The sequence below is a fragment of the Acipenser ruthenus genome, chromosome 8, assembly GCF_902713425.1.
Source record: "Acipenser ruthenus chromosome 8, fAciRut3.2 maternal haplotype, whole genome shotgun sequence".
In the NCBI taxonomy this organism is placed as follows: Eukaryota; Metazoa; Chordata; class Actinopteri; order Acipenseriformes; family Acipenseridae; genus Acipenser; species Acipenser ruthenus.
In genome coordinates this window covers 44,498,878-44,518,909 of record NC_081196.1, presented here as the reverse complement: position 1 = coordinate 44,518,909, position 20,032 = coordinate 44,498,878, and the positions used below count along the sequence as shown (strand labels likewise).

The 20,032-nt window shown below is 36.4% G+C and overlaps 1 protein-coding gene across 1 annotated transcript in view; it reads right to left on the bottom strand.

Annotated features, from left to right (window-relative positions):
* LOC117406959 (integrin beta-like protein 1) overlaps positions 1–20,032 on the bottom strand; it is an 87,722-nt gene that overhangs the window by 8,737 nt on the left and 58,953 nt on the right. Inside the window, exons 8-10 of the mRNA XM_034011438.3 lie at positions 19,550–19,666; positions 9,560–9,706; positions 5,694–5,807 (exon numbers count right to left, since the gene is read on the bottom strand). Coding sequence (XP_033867329.3) covers positions 5,694–5,807; positions 9,560–9,706; positions 19,550–19,666 — 378 coding nt within the window. The remainder of the gene's footprint in view (positions 1–5,693; positions 5,808–9,559; positions 9,707–19,549; positions 19,667–20,032) is intronic.

Below are 20,032 nucleotides of genomic sequence, written 5' to 3'. Positions count from 1 at the left end.
TGCCAAAGCTGGATGCTGATTGGCTGGTGGTACTGAATCATTTTCTAATAAAGAACATCACATAAAAATATTTCTTCTCTTCACTGTTGCTACAGTACAACAAGAGTAGTAACTGGAAATACAGTAAAAGCAAAAAATAACAAGTACAGTCCTGCTGTATATTCTCTTTCTAAGTGTTGCAGGGCTACCTCTTATCATTTGAAGTGTGTTCTCGCATTATTATTATTATTATTATTATTATTTATTTCTTAGCTGACGCCCTTATCCAGGGCGACTTACAATTGTTACAAGATATCACATTATATGCATGCTTTGTGCAGTATGTAGGCCTGAAACAATGAGTTTGTATAATCACAGTAAGCCATGTTGCTACAAAGCAATATTGTATTTCAAAAAAAGGAAAAGGCCCAAAAAATTACAGAAAACAATTTGCTAACTGCAAAATACAGGCTATCGTAGCTTTTCTTGATTGAAGTTTAAAAAAAAAAAAAAAAATTCAAAAGTTAACTGTTCACATTTTCCCATTGACAATTATGTTACCAGTACGATAAGGAATTGTATGTTTAGAGTTTTAATGAATGTCTTTGTGCACAAGACAACTCTCCTAACAGATGTATGTAGTTGCAACAAATACAATCTAATGGGGACATAATTTAAAGAGACTAGTTTCATCAGAAAACCGACAAGAGGCACACAATCTAAAAGACGTCCAAGCAATCAGCTAGAATGCGTTAGACTTTTCCCTATTATAATCGTGTTTCTTCTCCTCACGCACAGCTCCTAATCACATACCTGTGGACACTTTTTTTTAATGTGTTTTATATTTCTTCAAAAGCACTTCTTGAACCAGCAATGTTAACTTGCTTGTTTCAATACATGTCTTGTGTAGGTTACTGGACCCTTGTCTGACTGAGAAATCTAGTGTCCTTTTGAAAAGGAAGAGATTAAAACACTAGCTGTATTAGGTACTTGTTAAGTACAGTATCTACAGGGTGATGGGGGGAATTTTCCTGGCTCTGCAGCAATAATAGATTTTGCACTTACAAGGTCTTTTTTGCTGGACAATTTCATTTATACAGATGGTATTCATGCTCAAATACATTTATGCTTCATCTCGTGCAGCACACTGCCTCGCTGGTTTTCATATGATACTTTCGACCATACAGACACTGGAAACCAGCGAATTCACTGACGACACTGTTTTTAAGGGGAGTCAGCAAATAAGACTCAACAGAACACATGGTTTTAAAAAGTCTGTACATTGACATCGTTGCCGTTGCTATGCTCAAACCGCTATTTTCTTGGGTTCTTAAAAGTGCTTGGAGAAACGCAATAATTCCTTCTGAAAAAATGGACCAGCATTAATTATTTTAAAAATAGTAGTTAGAAAAAACTACAGTAGATTTGTTTTAAACAATCTTAATTTGTTGGTTACACTATGTTTGAAATGTGTGTCTACACCTTTAAAATACTTTTAAATATGAATGAATGTACCTTTGGATTTGGGCTGTTAGAGTTCTCGTACATTGATTGGGGGTTGACTTGTAGGGATACAGGAAGTGAGAGTGAGTGAGACAAAACAGCTGCACTATCCCTTTTGCCCTGTACACCTAATCCAGTGTGCTCTCCCAATAAAGTATTTTGAATCCACTTATTGTGTATCAACATTTAATACACAAGCCTTGCACAATCTTTTCAAAGCCAAAGGAATTAGTTATCAGAAGCAGCCTCAGAAGAATAGCTACCAGTTGTTTCTGTTGGGGTTGGGTAAGTTTAGCAGTGGTTGTTTGGTAACAGAACATAAACAGCGGGTTGAACTGTCTTGAAATATGTACATTCCGTGCTCAATTACTCTTGAGGTAAAAATACACTTCCTACACCAGTGCAGTAAGTTGTCAAGGAGGTTATGTATAATTGTCCCGAGTGCTTTTTTTAATTGATTATAAGCGTACATTGTTATTGCCTTTTAGTTATCAATAATAATAATAATAATAATAATAATGACCGTTTGTATTGAGGTGATGTATCTTTATAGGCTTGCCTCCTGTTTTGCAGTTTGTGTGTTTTATCCCCACACTGGAAATTTGACAAGTAGCACCCTGAGTATCTAAATTTGGTCTGTGTTCACACCACCTTCCATTCCAATCTCAGCAGCGACTGTATAAAGAAAATAACCCTGTTGCACCTTGATAGCACGTAATGGCCATAGGAGCTGTAAAAGGCTATCCTGGTGGCTCAATCCCCACTGTGCCGTGGTTTAATAGAGATCTGTAATCATGGAGGTTCTGTTCCTGAAGGAAGTGCTGCGTGGACAGTAAAGATCAAATGGCAAATTGTAATACAAGCATTCTTTTAATTCAACTCCCCAGACCTCATAGCAGAACCTTCCTAAATATGATGTGTTGAATCTTACAAAAATAAAATCCTACATAACAAACTTCAAATAAAACTATTCTGGAGATACATCTGCAAATTGATACTATATTAAATGTACTTTTAAATTCTTCAACTGGTTTTTCACTTTGGTTGCTACAGCTAAGCTTGGATTTCTTTGACACACTGTTTTTTTTATTTCTCTTTTTACTTTATTTGGGTTTCAAAAGGAACCCTTCCACAATGAGCTATGATGCCCACTGGAAAGAAAGTTATTATTTATTGAAACTAAAAAAATAAATGTTGACGTATTTATCAGAGCTCCATGAATAAGGCTTGGCTGACATCACCACAATTTTAGTTTTAATGGGTGATTTCTCTTCTTCACCATTATCCTGCCCTTAAATCTAGGACTGTCACTTTAGATATTAATATCATTTTGTAATAAACTTGCTCAAAGGTCTTATAATCCTGATTGTATATGCATGATAAGGACAAAAAGCTTCCACAAATTACATTTAAAATTACATTGTGTCTCACCCATGGACTCATATTGTGATTATTGGTTCACCAGTGTAACGGGAAACCATCACGACATTACAATATTGGAAACACTAAAATGGGGTTTCATCATAGAACCATGCATCCTGGTTATGTAATTTCACAAGTTCAGATAGGAAGGAAAGTGATGATGTGCTGTTCTCCAAATAGGTCTTGTTTGCTTTAGGCATTGACTTCAAAATCAGAAAAGAAAACATATTTCAAATTCGTTAAAGAGTCTTCAGTACAAATGTTAGTGGAAGAAAACAAATCCTTATTCTTTCTCTGTAATCAAGCAGAGTTTGTCAGGTTCACTCCCCACTGACATTCAGAATTGTTGGAAATTGCCATCTTTGTTCGTCTCTTCCTTATTAGTACAAGCTGTTATCCTGTTCAAGTTGTCAATGCCCCGCTGTTAATGGAACTGTGTCAGTAGTCAGTGTAAATCGGTTCAATGCCACATGTTGACCTGCTATTCGCATGGTGAAAAGTGTTGTCAACCTTATTAGTTTAGCATAAGTATGCATGAATTAAAAGGAAAGAACATACTGCAATTAATTTGTGGATGTATTTTGGAGGAAGGTTTTTCACATGCATTCACTGCTAGATACCCTTTGAGGTTAGTAACATACATCGTACACCACAGCTGCAAATACAAAAAAATGTAGTAAATAGAAAACTAGAGCTCAAATGTAACAGCGAGGGGTCTCCAAGAGTTTCCCCTGGTAAAGGCACAACCATGTGATGTGCAGGTTGAGTTATACAGTCAGGGAGGCGTGGGTTTCCTCTGTGGAGCCTACAAAATAACAAACAGCCACAACTGCTTGAAGGTTTCACTTTCGCAAGGAATATTTTTGTTGATTGAGACACACCATGAGCCAGATTGCAGCAGGGATGAAGAAACATTTGCTCTAATCAACATTTGGGCTGACGGTTCAATCCAGAGAAGCTTGGATGGAAGCGGCCGTAAGAAGCTGCTTCTGGGGCATTGATACGCACGTTGTCACCCATGTCAACCCTGCTTTATCAAAAGCAGTGTGAAATCACGTTCCACCTGACACAGGGTCCTGACCCAGGTACGTTCTGACCCGGGTAGAGCATCCCAGTGTGAAAGGGGCTCATGACTGGTGCTGTTTTGCTTTCCACAACAAACTTGTAGGCAAGTTCTTCACAGGAAACAATGACATGCAATGCCTCATGTTTCATTTTCATAATTTTAGGGAGAATTTAAAATGATTCTGCTTCAAAATGTGGCAGTATTCAAAGTTATGACACGTTTTCTTGTGAATAAATCCTAAAAATGTCCTTCAGGTATATTTAACACTTCAAGATATACAATACTGAGTAATTCTCACTCTTGCAAACTAGCTAGTGGTCATAATTTTCTATGTTGTGTGAACACACATGTTGCTTTGTACTGTATAACCAATCATTATTTTGTTAAAACAACAGCTTGACAAGGCAATGGAGTGCTTAGCTCCACTGTGTATCATTTGTATTTGCTCAAAATGATTCAAAACTTTGGATGAGAGAAAAAAATATCTTTCATCTGCATAACAAAAACTGACCTGGTATTGATGCATGTCACTGTAATACATTACATGTTAAGTTGAAGGTTACGCATTTCTGTTTAAATATACTTAGCAACTGATATCAAGCCAGAGTACACATCTCATCACATCGGTAAGTTTGTGTATACATAGTGAATCTGCTGCATGAAATTAACCGAAAGCCATTGCTAATACATTTCATTTTCCACATCACTCATCATTTTAACATATAATGAGCTCTGCAGAATGCATGAAATCCCTGAACTTTTTTGGGGGGGATCCTTTTTTTAATGTCTGTGCAGAAAGGGTGTCAGCAGCATTTTTATATTCAGACTAAATTTATTATTTTCCTGCTCAATGTTTTAAATGTGATGTTAAATAAAATATATACCTCCTCATTGTCAATATGCTAAATATACATCATTATTAAATCACTGCTAAACTTTGATTGCTTCCCATTTTAAGACATAAACAGACACCATGCACTTTGCACTGAGTGATATTGCACATGCAGCTGTGTACCTCCACTCTATGGTAAAAGAGTCACATTTCATTATTGCTGAAAGAGAAATACTTTATGGCAGATTGCTTTTGTCTTGGTCATGCTCTACATCCCCTCAAAATGTTAAACTAGAAGATGTGCAAGAAACTAAAAAGGCATCTACTTAAGAACCATGAATCATGCCACTGTTCCAGTGTAATCATAATTACATATATCATAAAAAGAAATGAGCCGCAGTGAGTGAAAACCACTGAAACTTGTACAGTCATAAAATGATTCAACTAGAAAGCTAGCAAAGACACATGTTTGAAATATGTAAAATAAATGATACACTGCACTTGATTGCATACATTATTATATTGGCAATACAATACATCTCCAAATCTTTATTTTAAATGGAGACCATACAGTATATCTTTAAAATTGAGCAGCTGCTAGGTTTAGCTGAACAAATAGTTGCTGTAAGCCTATTTTGTATTTTATAATATTACTTGGGTTATACTGTTCTGGGCAATCAAACTCATGCATTTTCTCAGCAAGCAGCAATGGTTCTTGTTGATATCTGGGTGTTTTTTCTACTTTTTAATTTACATTTTTTTTGTTGTTGTTTTTTGTTAACAGTAAGAAAACCTGGAAACAGCAGCTGTGTGGTGTTTTATTTTTAACCTACAGTAAGTAGTGCAAGGATTTTAGACTAGCTTCAGATCCTGGTAATGTTTCAGCTTTACCTGTACAGACAAGACCTTCATGTGTGTCACAGTCTCTGTCATCACACTCACAGAACTCTCCAGAAATATACCACTCCTGAGACGAGCAGATGCATTTCCCACAGTGACAGGAGCCTGAAAGAAAAACATGTGTCAATGCAGTGTTTGCACAACATTGCTACTTTTTGTTTAAATTATCTAAGCATTGGACAATAACTCTAATCATAAAAACTCAGGACACAGTATGTCACATACAAATGATCTGAGTGGCGAATATATTAGGTTAGTTTAAGGGATTTCTGGAAGGCTTGTCAAGTTGACTTTTACATTAGGTGACCATATGGCTCCGTGTTCAGCGGGACAGTTTGGGACAGTTCAGGCTTTTCAACTCAAAACCAAATGCATTCTGGTAAGCGTAGTCCTGCTTCTCTTAAAGGTAAGAATGGTACCTGAGATGGGTAAAATGTACCAGAATGCATTGGGTTGTGAGTTGAAAAGCCTGAACTATCCCAAACTGTCCCACTGAACATGGAGCCATATGGTCACCTTATTTTAACATTAAATCTAAAACAGCTTAATTATTTTTACAATTTTTTTATCGCTAGTGCTAGTACTAAGTTATGAAAATGGAGTTTAAAAATAATTTAAGCAATCCTCTCAGTGGAAGCACATAAAGCTGTACACCGGTGACAGTGTCCTCTGTATGGCAGGATACACAGATTCCTAATAGAAGTCAACGTCAAAGAGATTCCTCATGTATAATATACTAGTGCCTTTTTTTTTGTTTCACTCAGTATATCACAGGGAGGACCTCAGTAAGTGACATAATGACAAGCACCTTTTGAACATCACAATGCTTTCAAAATCCAAAACCCCTTTCAATGATTTACATACATTCATTTACACTGGACATCAGCAGCAGTATATTTATTAACTTATTTGTCTTCGGGACGGCAGAAAGCATAGAAACACATAATACAACCAAAAGAATAGAACAAGCTGGATAAATCTAGCACTGATTTCCCACTGATACAATCCTGAGCTTGTGTTAGAAAGGAAGGCTTTCCCGGGCCCGGAATGTTCTGTGGGCGACTAAGCCAGCATCCCTATTATCTATGAAAAAGTTTCTTGAAACTTACAACACATCCCCTAGCACTTTGTTGTAGCTGTGAGCTTTTTTCAAACAGCTGTTCAAATTAAATAGAGAAATTTTTTGAAAGCTTAACATTGCACAGACCAGCTTTATAAGGATTCTTAGCACGGCCCCCCTTTCACATCAAGAGATGATGCGCGATCACAGCCGCCTGGAGGGAAAGCAGACGCCATTCAACCCATGCTATTTGTACTTTAGAGATTTCTAAGTAGAGGCTGAGAAAAGAGGAATTGCATTTGTCTACTTGACTCTTTTTACAGAAGGGTCATCTCTTATACAGTACAGAAAGAAGGGCTTCACATTGTCAGATTCTCAGTGGCTCTGTTTAAAACAACTGGCTCCAGAATGGAATGTTCTTTTTGTAGAATTATAAGTTCACTGCATTTACAGTATGATTCGTATGATGCAAGCCATCCAAAATATTAATATAGCACCTCCTTAATTACCAAAAAATGACAGCACTTAAATTTGTTGAAACCCATTTCATAATAGGACAGAGTCAAGTGGATTTTTTTCAGTAACAATTGCACTACCGTTTGCTACCTGTGTTTTGTAAACATAGCCATGTTTTTCATTCTGATTTGGGGTCATTGGACTTCAGGACTCTACATTTGTAAACCTAAAACTTGCTCCAGGTTCCAGATCATTAAAAAAGGCACCTGTTCCTCTTTGTTTATTTAGCTGCATTGTGAATTACTGTCTAAAAAGAGAAACTGTCAGATATGTTTTTCACATTTACAGAAAACAACCAATGAAAATGACAGAATGACTAAGGGCAAAAAACAAGTCATGTCTGTTTAGATTTTCCTCTTTGATTTGTTTTGTCTTCAATATGCTCTCATTATACTGTAACTGTGGTTTATTAAACACCATTATGCTTAATTGAACCATAACTCAATTTTTACAATAATTGAAAAGGACAAGCTGGCATAATAGCAGGTTAACAAGATGTTGTTGAAACATCAAGAATAAACTATGTATTATTATTGAATCCTTTAAGAGTTAGTCTGACATTTTAACAGAATTAGGAGCAATCCATATGAAATGATTTTAGACATATACAAGTCTTGAAATAGTACTACACCAAATACTCATTAGTTTGAAACATAAATGTAACTGTTACTGGACTTGTTAACAAGAGAATTTCGATGATGCATTCAATATAATATGGATATCTATCTTAGCAATACATATTTGTCTAAATAATTAAGTACATTGTGTAATAAACCTAATGAAAAAAACACGTCTCTGACTGATTGAGAACAATAGCAGGAGACGCCATTAATAAAGTATTGTTTAAAATAAAAGTATTGTTTATAATAGAACTAATCACCTGACAATTACTCTTTTCCTGCTACTTAAAATACCCTTTTCTCTAACTGACAATGTGCTCATTAACTACTTGGAATGAATCTATTTCTTTGGAATTATTTCTATTAAAAACCAAAAATAACTTATTTGTTCAAATACATATTTTCACATGAACAACCACTAACACTACACCATTCCATTCCTGATCAATTTTAACAAATTATCCTTTGTTCAGTACATATGACAGATAAATTCTATTTCTATTCCTAATCCACCATTCCATGCACTGTTTACATGAATTCCAGTCATGTAAACAATGCATTCTAAATTCTGAAACTGTCTATAGAATAAATTAAAAAACTTAATTAAATCCAGAATACCAGAATGAATATCGATCCTTGTTTGGTTATCCTGCATGTGCTTTATTAGTATATTGGCTGCCAATGTCCTGAAACATTTCCTTGGTGATTGGTTCTACCTTCATCTTAAATTTTGACCAACAAGATAACATGTATCTAATTTCCTATTTGAATTATTTAAAAAGTGGCACTATGTAGATACAACTATCTAATCCAATCAGCTATAGTAGACCCAAAGGGCTAATGGATTTTAAGTATGTAAATGCCTTACTTTACAGAAAAGCTGAATGTTATTATTAAACGTTCAAATTAGGAAATACAATGATACATTTAATGGTCCACTCCACTTATAAGTGAGAAAAAAGAGAGATATAAAACACTAATGGCTTCTTGCCATTCAGTTGTCTTGATTATTGCCAGCCTGAATCAGTTTAGCACAGGACAAGAGGAACAGCCAATCATTTAAATGTAAGCATTAAGTTAAATAATGAATTTAGAGAAAGAACAGAAGGTCAACAATCTTTTTTTTTTTTTTTGCTTTTGCAAACTTAATTCAGATCAAATTAGAACAATAGAGTCTTGGAGTACCATTGACAAAAATAAAACTTTTAAAACATATTAATCCAGATGAAAACATGCCTGTTGTTAAGCAATACAATTATGAATGATATGTTCATATAATCTAAATTAAAAGTAAAATAGACAGCAATCTAGCTAAAATGGCTAACCAGATGCCTATTTTGCCTATTTTATTGTTGAGCATGGGTAAAACTTTAACGGTCAGCAAAGGACACAAAGAGCCATTATGGAAATAAAATGATACCACCACATCCAGACTGCCACATTTATATCACACTTGCAAACAATCCACACACGGAGCAGTCGGAGAGGGGTAGAAGCAAAAGTGTAACATTTTTCCATATGGGAAGACAAAGACACATGAATTACAGTAGCAGTTCAGAATCTATGGGTGTAGGTCATAGAGGGCTCATTTTAGTAACATTTCTGAAGTAAAGATTAGGATTGTGTTGTTTTTTAAAAGACAGTTCTGAAGAGGTCATTACCTTTCCCTGTGCACATGATCCCATCAGATGTTTCACAGAGGCTTCTGCTCTCCTCTTCGGTCATGTTGCAACTCCGAACGAACTGGCAGAGTTTACCGAACCAACCGTCTTGGCAGACGCACCGCCCACATGAGCAAATGCCATGATCTGATAGGAAAGGGGAGAATACACATGGGTTACAAACACAGCTACAACTTATTGGCTTCATTCAGCTCAATATTTAGAATTGCCTAAATGAATTCCCAAGACAGTAACACTGCTTTAGAGGATCAATCTTTTAGCAAGTTAGCAGAAAGGCCCCAGGGAACCCTTGAAATGCTTTAAATGAGTTTCCCTAGCACCTTACAGATAATCAAACACTTGCTAATGTAGCACATTTTATCAAACCAATAAGTCTTTGGAGTTCTGCTCAAAGACAAGGGTCCATTGTAATTCAACCCACAGAACTGTTATTATAGCAATATTGATTCCTGCTCATTTTGGTTGAGGATGTCTGATCTTTTATGGATCTAGTTGTATATGATACAGTACAAGTCAATGGCCTGCTGATGAGGGACTGCTTTTAACCGTCAATTCGTGTACACGTACAGGAGGCTGTGTGGTCCAGTGATTAAAGAAACGGGCTTGTAACCAGGAGGTCTCCGGTTCAAATCCCACCTCAGCCACTGACTCATTGTGTGACCCTGAGCAAGTCATTTAACCCCCTTGTGCTCTGTCTTTCGGGTGAGACGTAGTTGTAAGTGACTCTGCAGCTGATGCATAGTTCACACACCCTAGTCTCTGTAAGTCGCCTTGGATAAAGGTGTCTGCTAAATAAACAAATAATAATAATAAAAAAGTATACCTTACCATACATAATATTACTGCTTAGTTTTACATGTTGGTAAGATGACCAACATGTAAAACAGGCTTTGAAATAAGTTCAATATGGTATCTGGCTGTACAGCGGTTCATATCGTTCCCATACACAGTAAGATAAATACCGAACAACTCTCTTGTTAAAGACAGTTTGTGCATACAAATTATTTGAGCTCAGAAATCACACATACAGCTTAGCAAGGGTAAAACAGCAACAGCCCTGGTGGCTTCTGAAGCCTGTTGTTGTTTTAACTAGGATGCGGACGGCGTATAGTTATAGGTTTTCTTACATCATTACTTTTTTCTCTCTCTTTTGAAGGCTGATTTCTGAAAACCTGGATAGACGGTGACTTTTATGTAAGCTGTGAATTAATTAAATGTGATATGAAAGCTTGAGTATGCTCTTTTAAACCAGAACAAATCGGAGATCAGTTATAAAAAGAACAAAGTGCTGTGAGGAACCGGTAACAGACGTCTTATTTTTTAAGCAGGAGGATCTGAAAAAACCTTTGTTTATATACAAGGCGTGTTCTTATTTTAAATTGGAATGTAGCCCTGATTAAATCGGTATTATTGTCATAAATTAGCTAAACAAGACCTTGTGCATTAAACCAGCACAAACCTAAAGCTAATACATACTGAATACATTAATCTAATTGAATTGATACATTTAAATCACTTTATATTGGCTTTATTGATTGGTTAAATACATAGCTGTGAGCATGTTTCAAATGATTTCATTTGGCTTGAAGAACTTTCATAAAATATTAATTTTGTTTATTTAGATTTTAATTGTGGTTCATCAAAGCAAAGCACCATGCATATTATTTTATGCTACTTCAGATCATTGATCCATGTCCTTTTTGATCCTTTTTGTGCTGTGGTTACTATTTATCTTTGTATTTATAGATGGATGTGGTTTGAATATTTTACCTGTGTTTTTTTTTTTAATACATACATGAATGTTTTTACAGTAAAAACTATTTTAATATCACTGTGCTATTATACTTTATATGTTAGAACATTTCCATTCTTTAACTTTCATGTAAACCTTCTAATCTATGACTGATACATGTGAGTGATATTAAATGGAGTGTGACAATAACTCCTAAGTTGTATGGTTGTAAATTCATCAGCAAGAGCTAATAGTGACAACCCTTTACATTACTTTCTATGGCAAGCCAAATTATCATTTAGAGATATCTCTAATTGCATTTTAAGATATCTTGAAATATTTAGAGATATCTATAAAACATTTCCAGATATCTCAAATTGAATTCAGATATCTTTAATTGTGCAGTTTTTAAGATATCTAAAATTAATTTAAAGATATCTGTAAATCAATTTGAGATATCTAAAAATGAAATAAAGATATCTCAAATTGATTTACAGATATCTTTAAATACTATGGAAACCATATGGATTGTGCTAGCATGGCACGCCAAACTGTCATTTAGAGATATCTTAAAATGAGGGTTTTAAAGATCTCTAAATCATTTAAAGATATCTCTAAATAACTTCCTGTTCATTTGAAGATATCTTTAAATGGACAGGAAGTCCATTGAAAACATAGAGCATTTTCACAGAAGTCATTTCAAGATATCTTTAACTAGCTTCCTGTTCATTTGAAGATAACGTTTTAGATATCTCTAAATATCTAAAAAGATATCTCTAAATGAACAGGAAGTTATTTCGAGATATCTCTAAATGATTTAGAGATATCTTTAAATGAGTAGGACGTTATTTAGAGATATCTCTAAATGATTTACAGATATCTGAAAAAAAAGCATTTAGAGATATCTAAAAATGCATTTTAGATATCTAATTTAAAGCTCCATTTAAATATATCTGTAAATCATTTTGAGATATCTCTAAATGTATTTAGATACCTTAAATGATTTAGAGATATCTTTAAATATTTGAAGATATCTTCAGATATTTAGAGATATCTGGAAATGATTTAGAGATATCTTGATATCTATAAATTAATTTGAGATATCTCTAAATGATAATTTGGCTTGCCATAACTTTCTTCCATCTTCAACCTCATTAACCTTAACAGGCTACTCCCCACAACATCTGGCATTCATTTTCTATTTCCAGTCTAGTTCACTGTGACCAGACAATCCTTTGCCAATCAGCCAGCCACTTGCACCGAGTCTGTGAAAAAAAATAAATAATCTTGGCCACTTAAGGACCCACTCATTTAAGCAAAGCACGTTTCACTAGGGCTTTGAATAGCTGTCAAATAGAAAATGACCTTCACTCACTCTTCTCTGTGTTCTGAACTGAAATGTAGGCTAGATGGATTAAAGACAGCTAGTCTGTATCCTAACACTCTGTCTGTCTGTTTCTCTATACGCATGACAACTTCTGTCCTAGCATTAGAAACAGGTTGACAATTTCTGCTTTTTTAATATGACTGCACAGTAGTGCATATACACTGGAATGTTTTGCACTGAGTCACTGTTTGTCCCTGCTATTTGCTCTGAGAAAAACAGACGTAGCTAGACAGGTAAGTGAGCTGATGGGCCAATGTTTCATCAGCATAAGACGGACATCATAATGAAGTCTGTCTGATGCTGATAAAAGGTCAGTGTTCTCCATTAGCTCCATTTTGACGTAGGCAGTGAGTCAGTGTGGGTCTTCAAGGATTAGTTTAACATGTGATAGTCACAGTATTAACAGGAAACTGTCTACTTGGTTCCTCCAGGTTTCTTCACAGATGGCTAAATAAACCGAAAATGTCTTCTGTAAAAACTCTAGGAGAGCAGAAGATGCAGTGTTTTGTGCAGTTGGAAAAGATATTTTGATTGAAAACGTTACTCATTGTACTGATTTTTTAAGATTCCAATAGTGGTCAACAGAGTGCATAATTCATTTTTAATGTTAGCTTTAGTGAGGCTTCTTAGTCAGCCTGCCAAATGTTATAAATGTGAACTTCTGTTAATGGTTCTAGAATTCAAATAGGATTTCACGTGTTCTTCTGCTTTTCAGTAGTGCTTTACCAAATAATATGTTTCTGTATTTCTTCATGAAGTACAGTGTATATTTTGTGACAATAAAAAAAAGTTGTAGGCATGTCTAAAATGACTCATTAAGATCTTATTTGCAACAGCATCCTTCTGGTAGTATAGAGTACAGAGATACTGTGCAAATATGCAAACGACATCAGCAGACTAAAAACACTCTTACCAGTTTAAATTGGTTCGATTGCTTTTAAACAATGTATCAAATTGCTTGCTGTTCACACGTATGTGGGAGCAAAGTGGCCAAGTTCATTTGGATGCAAGCTAAAGTTCGTTCATTTGGTCCTTTTCCATTTTTTTCAGGATTGAGTTTGTTTGTGTTTACAGCGCAGTTTGCAAGTGCACTAAGTTAGTTTATTTATTCATGCAATTGCTCAAAATACAATTTTCTTTTACTGCTGCAAATGCTCTGCTTTTTATTAATAGGTCTCTCTTCTTGAGATAATTTTGACGAAGTTTCTTCACTTTAAGCCTACATTGTACATAGTTTCTATTAAAACCCTTCTCATTTAGTTTTTAAGAAAATATTTTATTATTATTATTTATTTCTTAGCAGATGCCCTTATCCAGGGTGACTTACAATTGTTACAAGATATCACATTATTTTTACATACAATTGCATTATTTTTTTACACATTATTTTACATACAATTACCCATTTATACAGTTGGGTTTTTTTGCTGGAGCAATCTAGGTAAAGTACCTTGCTCAAGGGTACAGCAGCAGTGTCCCCACCTGGGATTGAACCCACAACCCTCCGGTCAAGAGTCCAGAGCCCTAACCACTACTCCACACTACTGCCCCATTGTGAGTTTTGTCCAGTTTGGCTTGGATTTTGGTGTCTGGCCACATTTTTTATAACGCTTCAATTTCTCGCACTGTCAGTTCACCAAGACATTTTGTTTTTTGCCTTACTTGTTTCCTCAGAATAAGAACTACACTATGCATGAAATGTTTACTTCCAAGTCAGGTTACCTTGTATAGTTAGTTTCCTATGTGCAAAAGGACCGAGTCCAGCTGTTGTTTACATTGAGGTTTAGCAAGCAAACCAGACTCCAGACTGGAACGACACCACCTCTATGGGTAGACTCGGTACGGTTCGTTTCCAAGCGGACTTTGTTGTTCACACGTCACACCAAACGTACCGAACCATACCGAGTGCAAACCAAATCCATAAACACACCCAGTGTGAACAGACCAGTAAGCCAGGGTAGTTAGATTACATTACATTTTAATTCCACATTGATATTTGCTCTTTTCTCTAATCCATTAAGTAGATTTGTTGACTGGTCCAAAGAACAGGATGAGTCAGTGTTAAGTCACAGATAAGTTGGAGCAGCATCAATGAGAAAAATAATTTGCTACATCTGTTTTTACATTGCACATTTTGAGAGATTTTCCCAATCCATCTGTGAAACTATACATTAGTTTAGCAGCTTTAGCTATTCCATGAGAAGGGGTACATGAAAAAAAAACAAATACATCCACATCTTGCATAGTAGGGGTAATTTTTTTAAAGATATTGCAGGATTCTATTTAGGAACAAAACATTTGTTAGAGAATAGATCCAGTGCTAGTGCAGAGTTCTTAGTTTGCTTTGATGATGCATAAACATTCTAAGAAAACTGGTCACCAGCTTCAGCAGCTTAAAATATACAGTAGCAAGATGTGGATTAATTTAAACAGCCATGTTTGGCATATGAGATCATAGAAAATAAAGTGGGGACACATTTTATTAAGGCAGCTACAGACCAATCCAATCTCAAGACCTGTCTAAGCACCACAGCTGCAGTCCTATGTGTATGTTTAAACCTTTCACACCAGTGACCCATCTTTTATTGCTTATTGATCCATATCAGAGGGCGAAGATCTGGTAAATCCAAAGCTCAAATGAACTGATCCTGAAAGACAACAATTAATATAACAACAGTGCAAAGTTAAAGGGGAAGCAGGAAAAGAAAATACAACAAGCATATGCCTGCTTTGGAAGATACTTGCATTTTTTTCAGGTCAAACTGTCAGGAAGCTGCAGCAGGTGTTTTTTTTTTTTTTTTAGAGTAAAAACAACATTACCAGTTTAATTCTTCAGACTGCGAGCTCAGTATCTCCAGGGATTTGGAAAAGTGAAAGTCATGTTAACTGTGATTAGAGCAATCTGCCCAAAGGCTCAGAACAGGACTGTATTAGCACTTGGCACATACAGATCAGCAGTCTACAGAGAGACCCCCGACTGAGAACTTTCTGATATAAGCCCCAAGACCAGTGGCAAAATACATTGTTTGCATCTCAGATAAGTGACTTGGAGCCTGAGGCGTGATTCTGTGTTAACATTGAGCATGTTTTTCCATTGAAACATGTCTGGACAGTAGACGCTGCCCAAGCCACTATGCAGCCATATCTGCAGGATATCATTGCCAACCAGATGATCTTTTGTTTGACAAATTAAATACTGCCAAGGGCCATAGAACAGTTAAATGTAGAATTCAGAGCTGCACAGCAGCAATGGTGAAAGGGAAAAATAAAAAAAATAAGCAAAAAGGGTTAAAGTTTTGAAGTTTAGTAAAACGGAAAATCTATCTGTTAAATAGACTTGAGACTTAAAAAGTATGTGGCAGGGTTACGAAAAATGTAGTGTTTTACATCCCCACGTGTTGCTACAGCTGTTTAAATAACGTACCTGTCATTTTACTTTTCGTGGTTAACATCCTGACAACTTTTTACACTTTAAACTCTGTTTCAAAGCTCTTTTCAAAATGTCTTCTCTAGTGCACTAGGGTTTGAGATATGTCCTCTAAATCACTGCAGGAAGAGTGATTTAAAAAAAAAAAAAAAAGTGTGCTGGCTCTTTTGTTCCATATCATGGATCGTTACTGCTGTGGTACCCGTTTGACAATGTGGGCAATAATCTAATTCAAGGAGGAGACCAATTTGTGTTACTTAAAATGGAGGGGACTATAGTTCCAAATGCCTACAATGGGCAAAGTGGTTTAAGTTTGATTATTATTATCATCATCATCACTATTTTTAAACAACAATATATAATCATCGGAACCTTTTATTTTCAAGTTTAAATACAGTAGTACTATGCCAGTACAATGTATCAATTTCTAACAAGTTTCCAGTATATCAGAAGTTCACTATTCAGAAATCACTATGAATTCTCTAAGACATATGAATCATATGTGACGGTTCAATTGGTATTTCTAAAGATTAAATAATATCAGTGTAATCTTAAATGAAGAGTCATCTATTCCCCACTGCAAAGCCAATTGCCTGCTTTCACCCAGGAAGTTGATAGCGGATGTCCTCTGGCTTGCCCGCACCTGAAGGAGAAAGGTTGTACAGTAGGTGTCCACCCAAACTCACTGACCAGTAGGCGGCCCGTATTAGCGAGGTGAGGTGAAACAGTTTATTTACCATAGACTGCACTTGTATTTTTTCATATTGGAGAGTTGTGTGTAGTTGCATGGGAGCAAGCGGTCGTGTAACCTAGGTAGCTCAGAAAGTCACCAACTCAGTCAGCTGCTTACCTTCAGACTTATCTATTTCTAAAATGAAGGTGCAGTCAGAAATTCAATTTGTTACTTGAATTAATCTTAATATATAAAGAAGAAAGTCTGTCTGTCTGTCTGTTCCTTTATGCATTCGGACCCCGCAGGAGCCAGTGCAACCAAACTTTGCATGGCCTACTCTTTCATCCAGGGGAAGGTCGAGGGCTATTTTGAATCCAAAATTTTGACCCCCGGGGTACTTTATTTAGTAACCCTATTGCTGGATCACCACAGTAGCGATGTATCTCAAATTAAAGAAACTCACAAAACCAAAAAAAAAATGAAAAGAACCAATTAAAAAAATTAAAAAATGGCTCAAACCAAAAAAAGGGGTCCGAGAGAATTGTGCGACACACCCAAGATCGGTAACTTATAGGAAACCATAAGGCTACCATTCCCCAATTTCTCGTACATGAAATATTGAATTTCCCCGGGCAACGCCGGGTGCTTCAGTTAGTATTATAAGAACAAAAAGGTAATAGATTGTGAGATTTGACTCAACAACAGATTGTAAATCACTGTCTAGAAGCAGTGCACCTGTATTTTTATTTAGGCATACATTAATACATAATGATTCATATTGCATTTATAACAGCAGGAATACATGGTGGCTGGACTTGAGAATTTGCAAGTGACATTGATAGATTTTCTCTTCTTTAAATGGTGGTCACTGAGGCTTAATAATAATTATGAACCGGGGAAGTATGCAGCACTGACTGCAAAAACAGAAGCAAACAGTTAAACTAGTAATGATTTTGCCATTAAAGGTAAATAGATAACCAGTTAGAGGGATGGGTGCTGTTATAAATGGTTTGTTATGTTTTTAAATTACAGCTTTATAGTTTTTGTAATTAATAAATACTAAGCCCTGTTGCAGATTGAAGCTGCTACCATGTCGTTTGAATGTTATTATGCTGCCATTTTGATTGAATTATACACCCAGAATCCTGCATTTAAATTCTTTTAGTGTCATTACTATTTAAGGTAGACTGATCCTCTTTCAAGCACTGCTGAGTCCATGTATAATCAACCACACCGCACTGCTTACTATTGAAATCAACTGCACATATTTTAACAAACATGAGCACAATGGAAAAGCCTCAGAGCAGTTTCTGTGTTTGTACTGAAGTTAAAATGTAGGTTCAGCCATGAATTATCTCTTGTTATCCACATAATAGGCTATTTGTGAATCCCTGCTGGGCAATTTCAAGTTAACAACAGACACTAGTATTTTCTCAGGAAGAACACCTGTGAATTACAAGAAGCTCTGATTTTAATTTCTAGTGATAACTTTAAAATAGCAGTAGACAATACCCTGCCTGGGACACCCGGTGTGCCCAATTATTTTACCCGTGATATTCACCTCTATTTAAAACATCCAATTATGTGCCCTCACTGCAGCAATTCCCCACAATAGCTCCAAAAGTCAGTGGGTGACCTCTGAAACCACAACCAACCCAACTGCCTCTTTACAGCCAGAAACTTAAGAGTGGATGTCGACTAGCAGGCCGTCTCCGAAGGAAAAAGCCTGGCCAGTAAGGTTCACTGAAACATGATGAGGAGAACACCAGAGCCAATGCGGCACTTCGCATAGCCAAGATGCGAACCTGTGCTCCCCTGACTGTATGACTCACCCTGCATATTACATGACTGTGCTTTTACCATGTAATCCACTTGGGGGCCCTGCCATCTAGAGCTTTAAACCATGAGTATAAGGTTACACCCCCCACCCCCCCACCCCACCCCCAAATAAAAGTTCTACACAGCAATAATATTCAATTAAAATACAGAATATACAACATTCAAGACTGAATTAAATTGAATTGCAAATGAACAGACGAATTAATGACGATGATGAATTTGGCCGGAAACCTTGTCCCTGGGTGCTCGACAGCTACCCGCAATCCTGGTCGGCTAGCGCAATACACAAACAATATCATACAGGCTAGAGACACAGATAGGAAGTGGCACGTGGGCAACCTACCCCCAAAAGACAAAACCGCCAAACCATGACCGGATAATGAATATGATGAATTGTTTACGCAAAGACCGCAGTGGCACACTGCCACCTACTCCCAAAAGATAGAAAAGGATGAATGACTGGATAAAATGAAAATGATGAATGGTTAATGCAACAGCCTGAAAAGTAGCTGCTGAGACACGGGCCCGCCTCCCAGAGCATGACTGCAGTGAGCCCAGCCTCTCCAGCCTGCCATGCACCCTGCAGAAACTAAATACGAACCGCTCGGCACTCAGGTAAGGAAACCCCCCCTACTAACTGGTAGGAGGAAACCTTAGGGAATCCATGGCTGAGGGTAGCCCTTCCTCCAGGCTCTAAAGATGGCCGTCTCCCTTTTCGGCCCTGCCACACGTGATGGAGAGGCCAAACAAAAGAAGCGACATGAATGAAAGCCTCACAGAGCCTTTATGCGCTTGGAGATGATGTGTTGATTAGTGGGTGGATTCTCCTTCCAGAAATACAACCAAGTTTCTGCTAAGTACATTTGTTAATGACTTATTTATTCAGATTATATAATAGGAGTGAAGCTTACCACCGCACGTCTCTCCATTAATGTCCTCACACTGACGATCATCACACTCACAGTTCTTTCCGTGAACTCTTTTATCTCCCGGTGGGAAGCAGGTGCACTGGCCACACTGACACTTTCCTGAAAAATAAAACAATAGAAGAGTCTATAGGTAGTTCAGTGCAAGCCCAAAATAAAATACTGAAGTAATGCATAAAACGTTTTAAAAACATGAATTCTCTGATGATGTACTTTGGAAACAAATTCTACAATCCTACAATATCCTACAATCTTTTATTCAAATACACAAATGCAACCTTTCAGTTCCTACTGGCGACCCATAAGCTGAAACTTGAGCCCCTGTATTTCAAAGTTGTAGGATGTAAAATGAAAAACTGATATATGAAAGAAATTGTCTGCTCTTTTCAGAACAGCAGATTTTGTATGTTAGGACCAGTCTGTGTATCAATGGACAAGTTTGTAGTCAAAATGAGCATTTTGAAAACT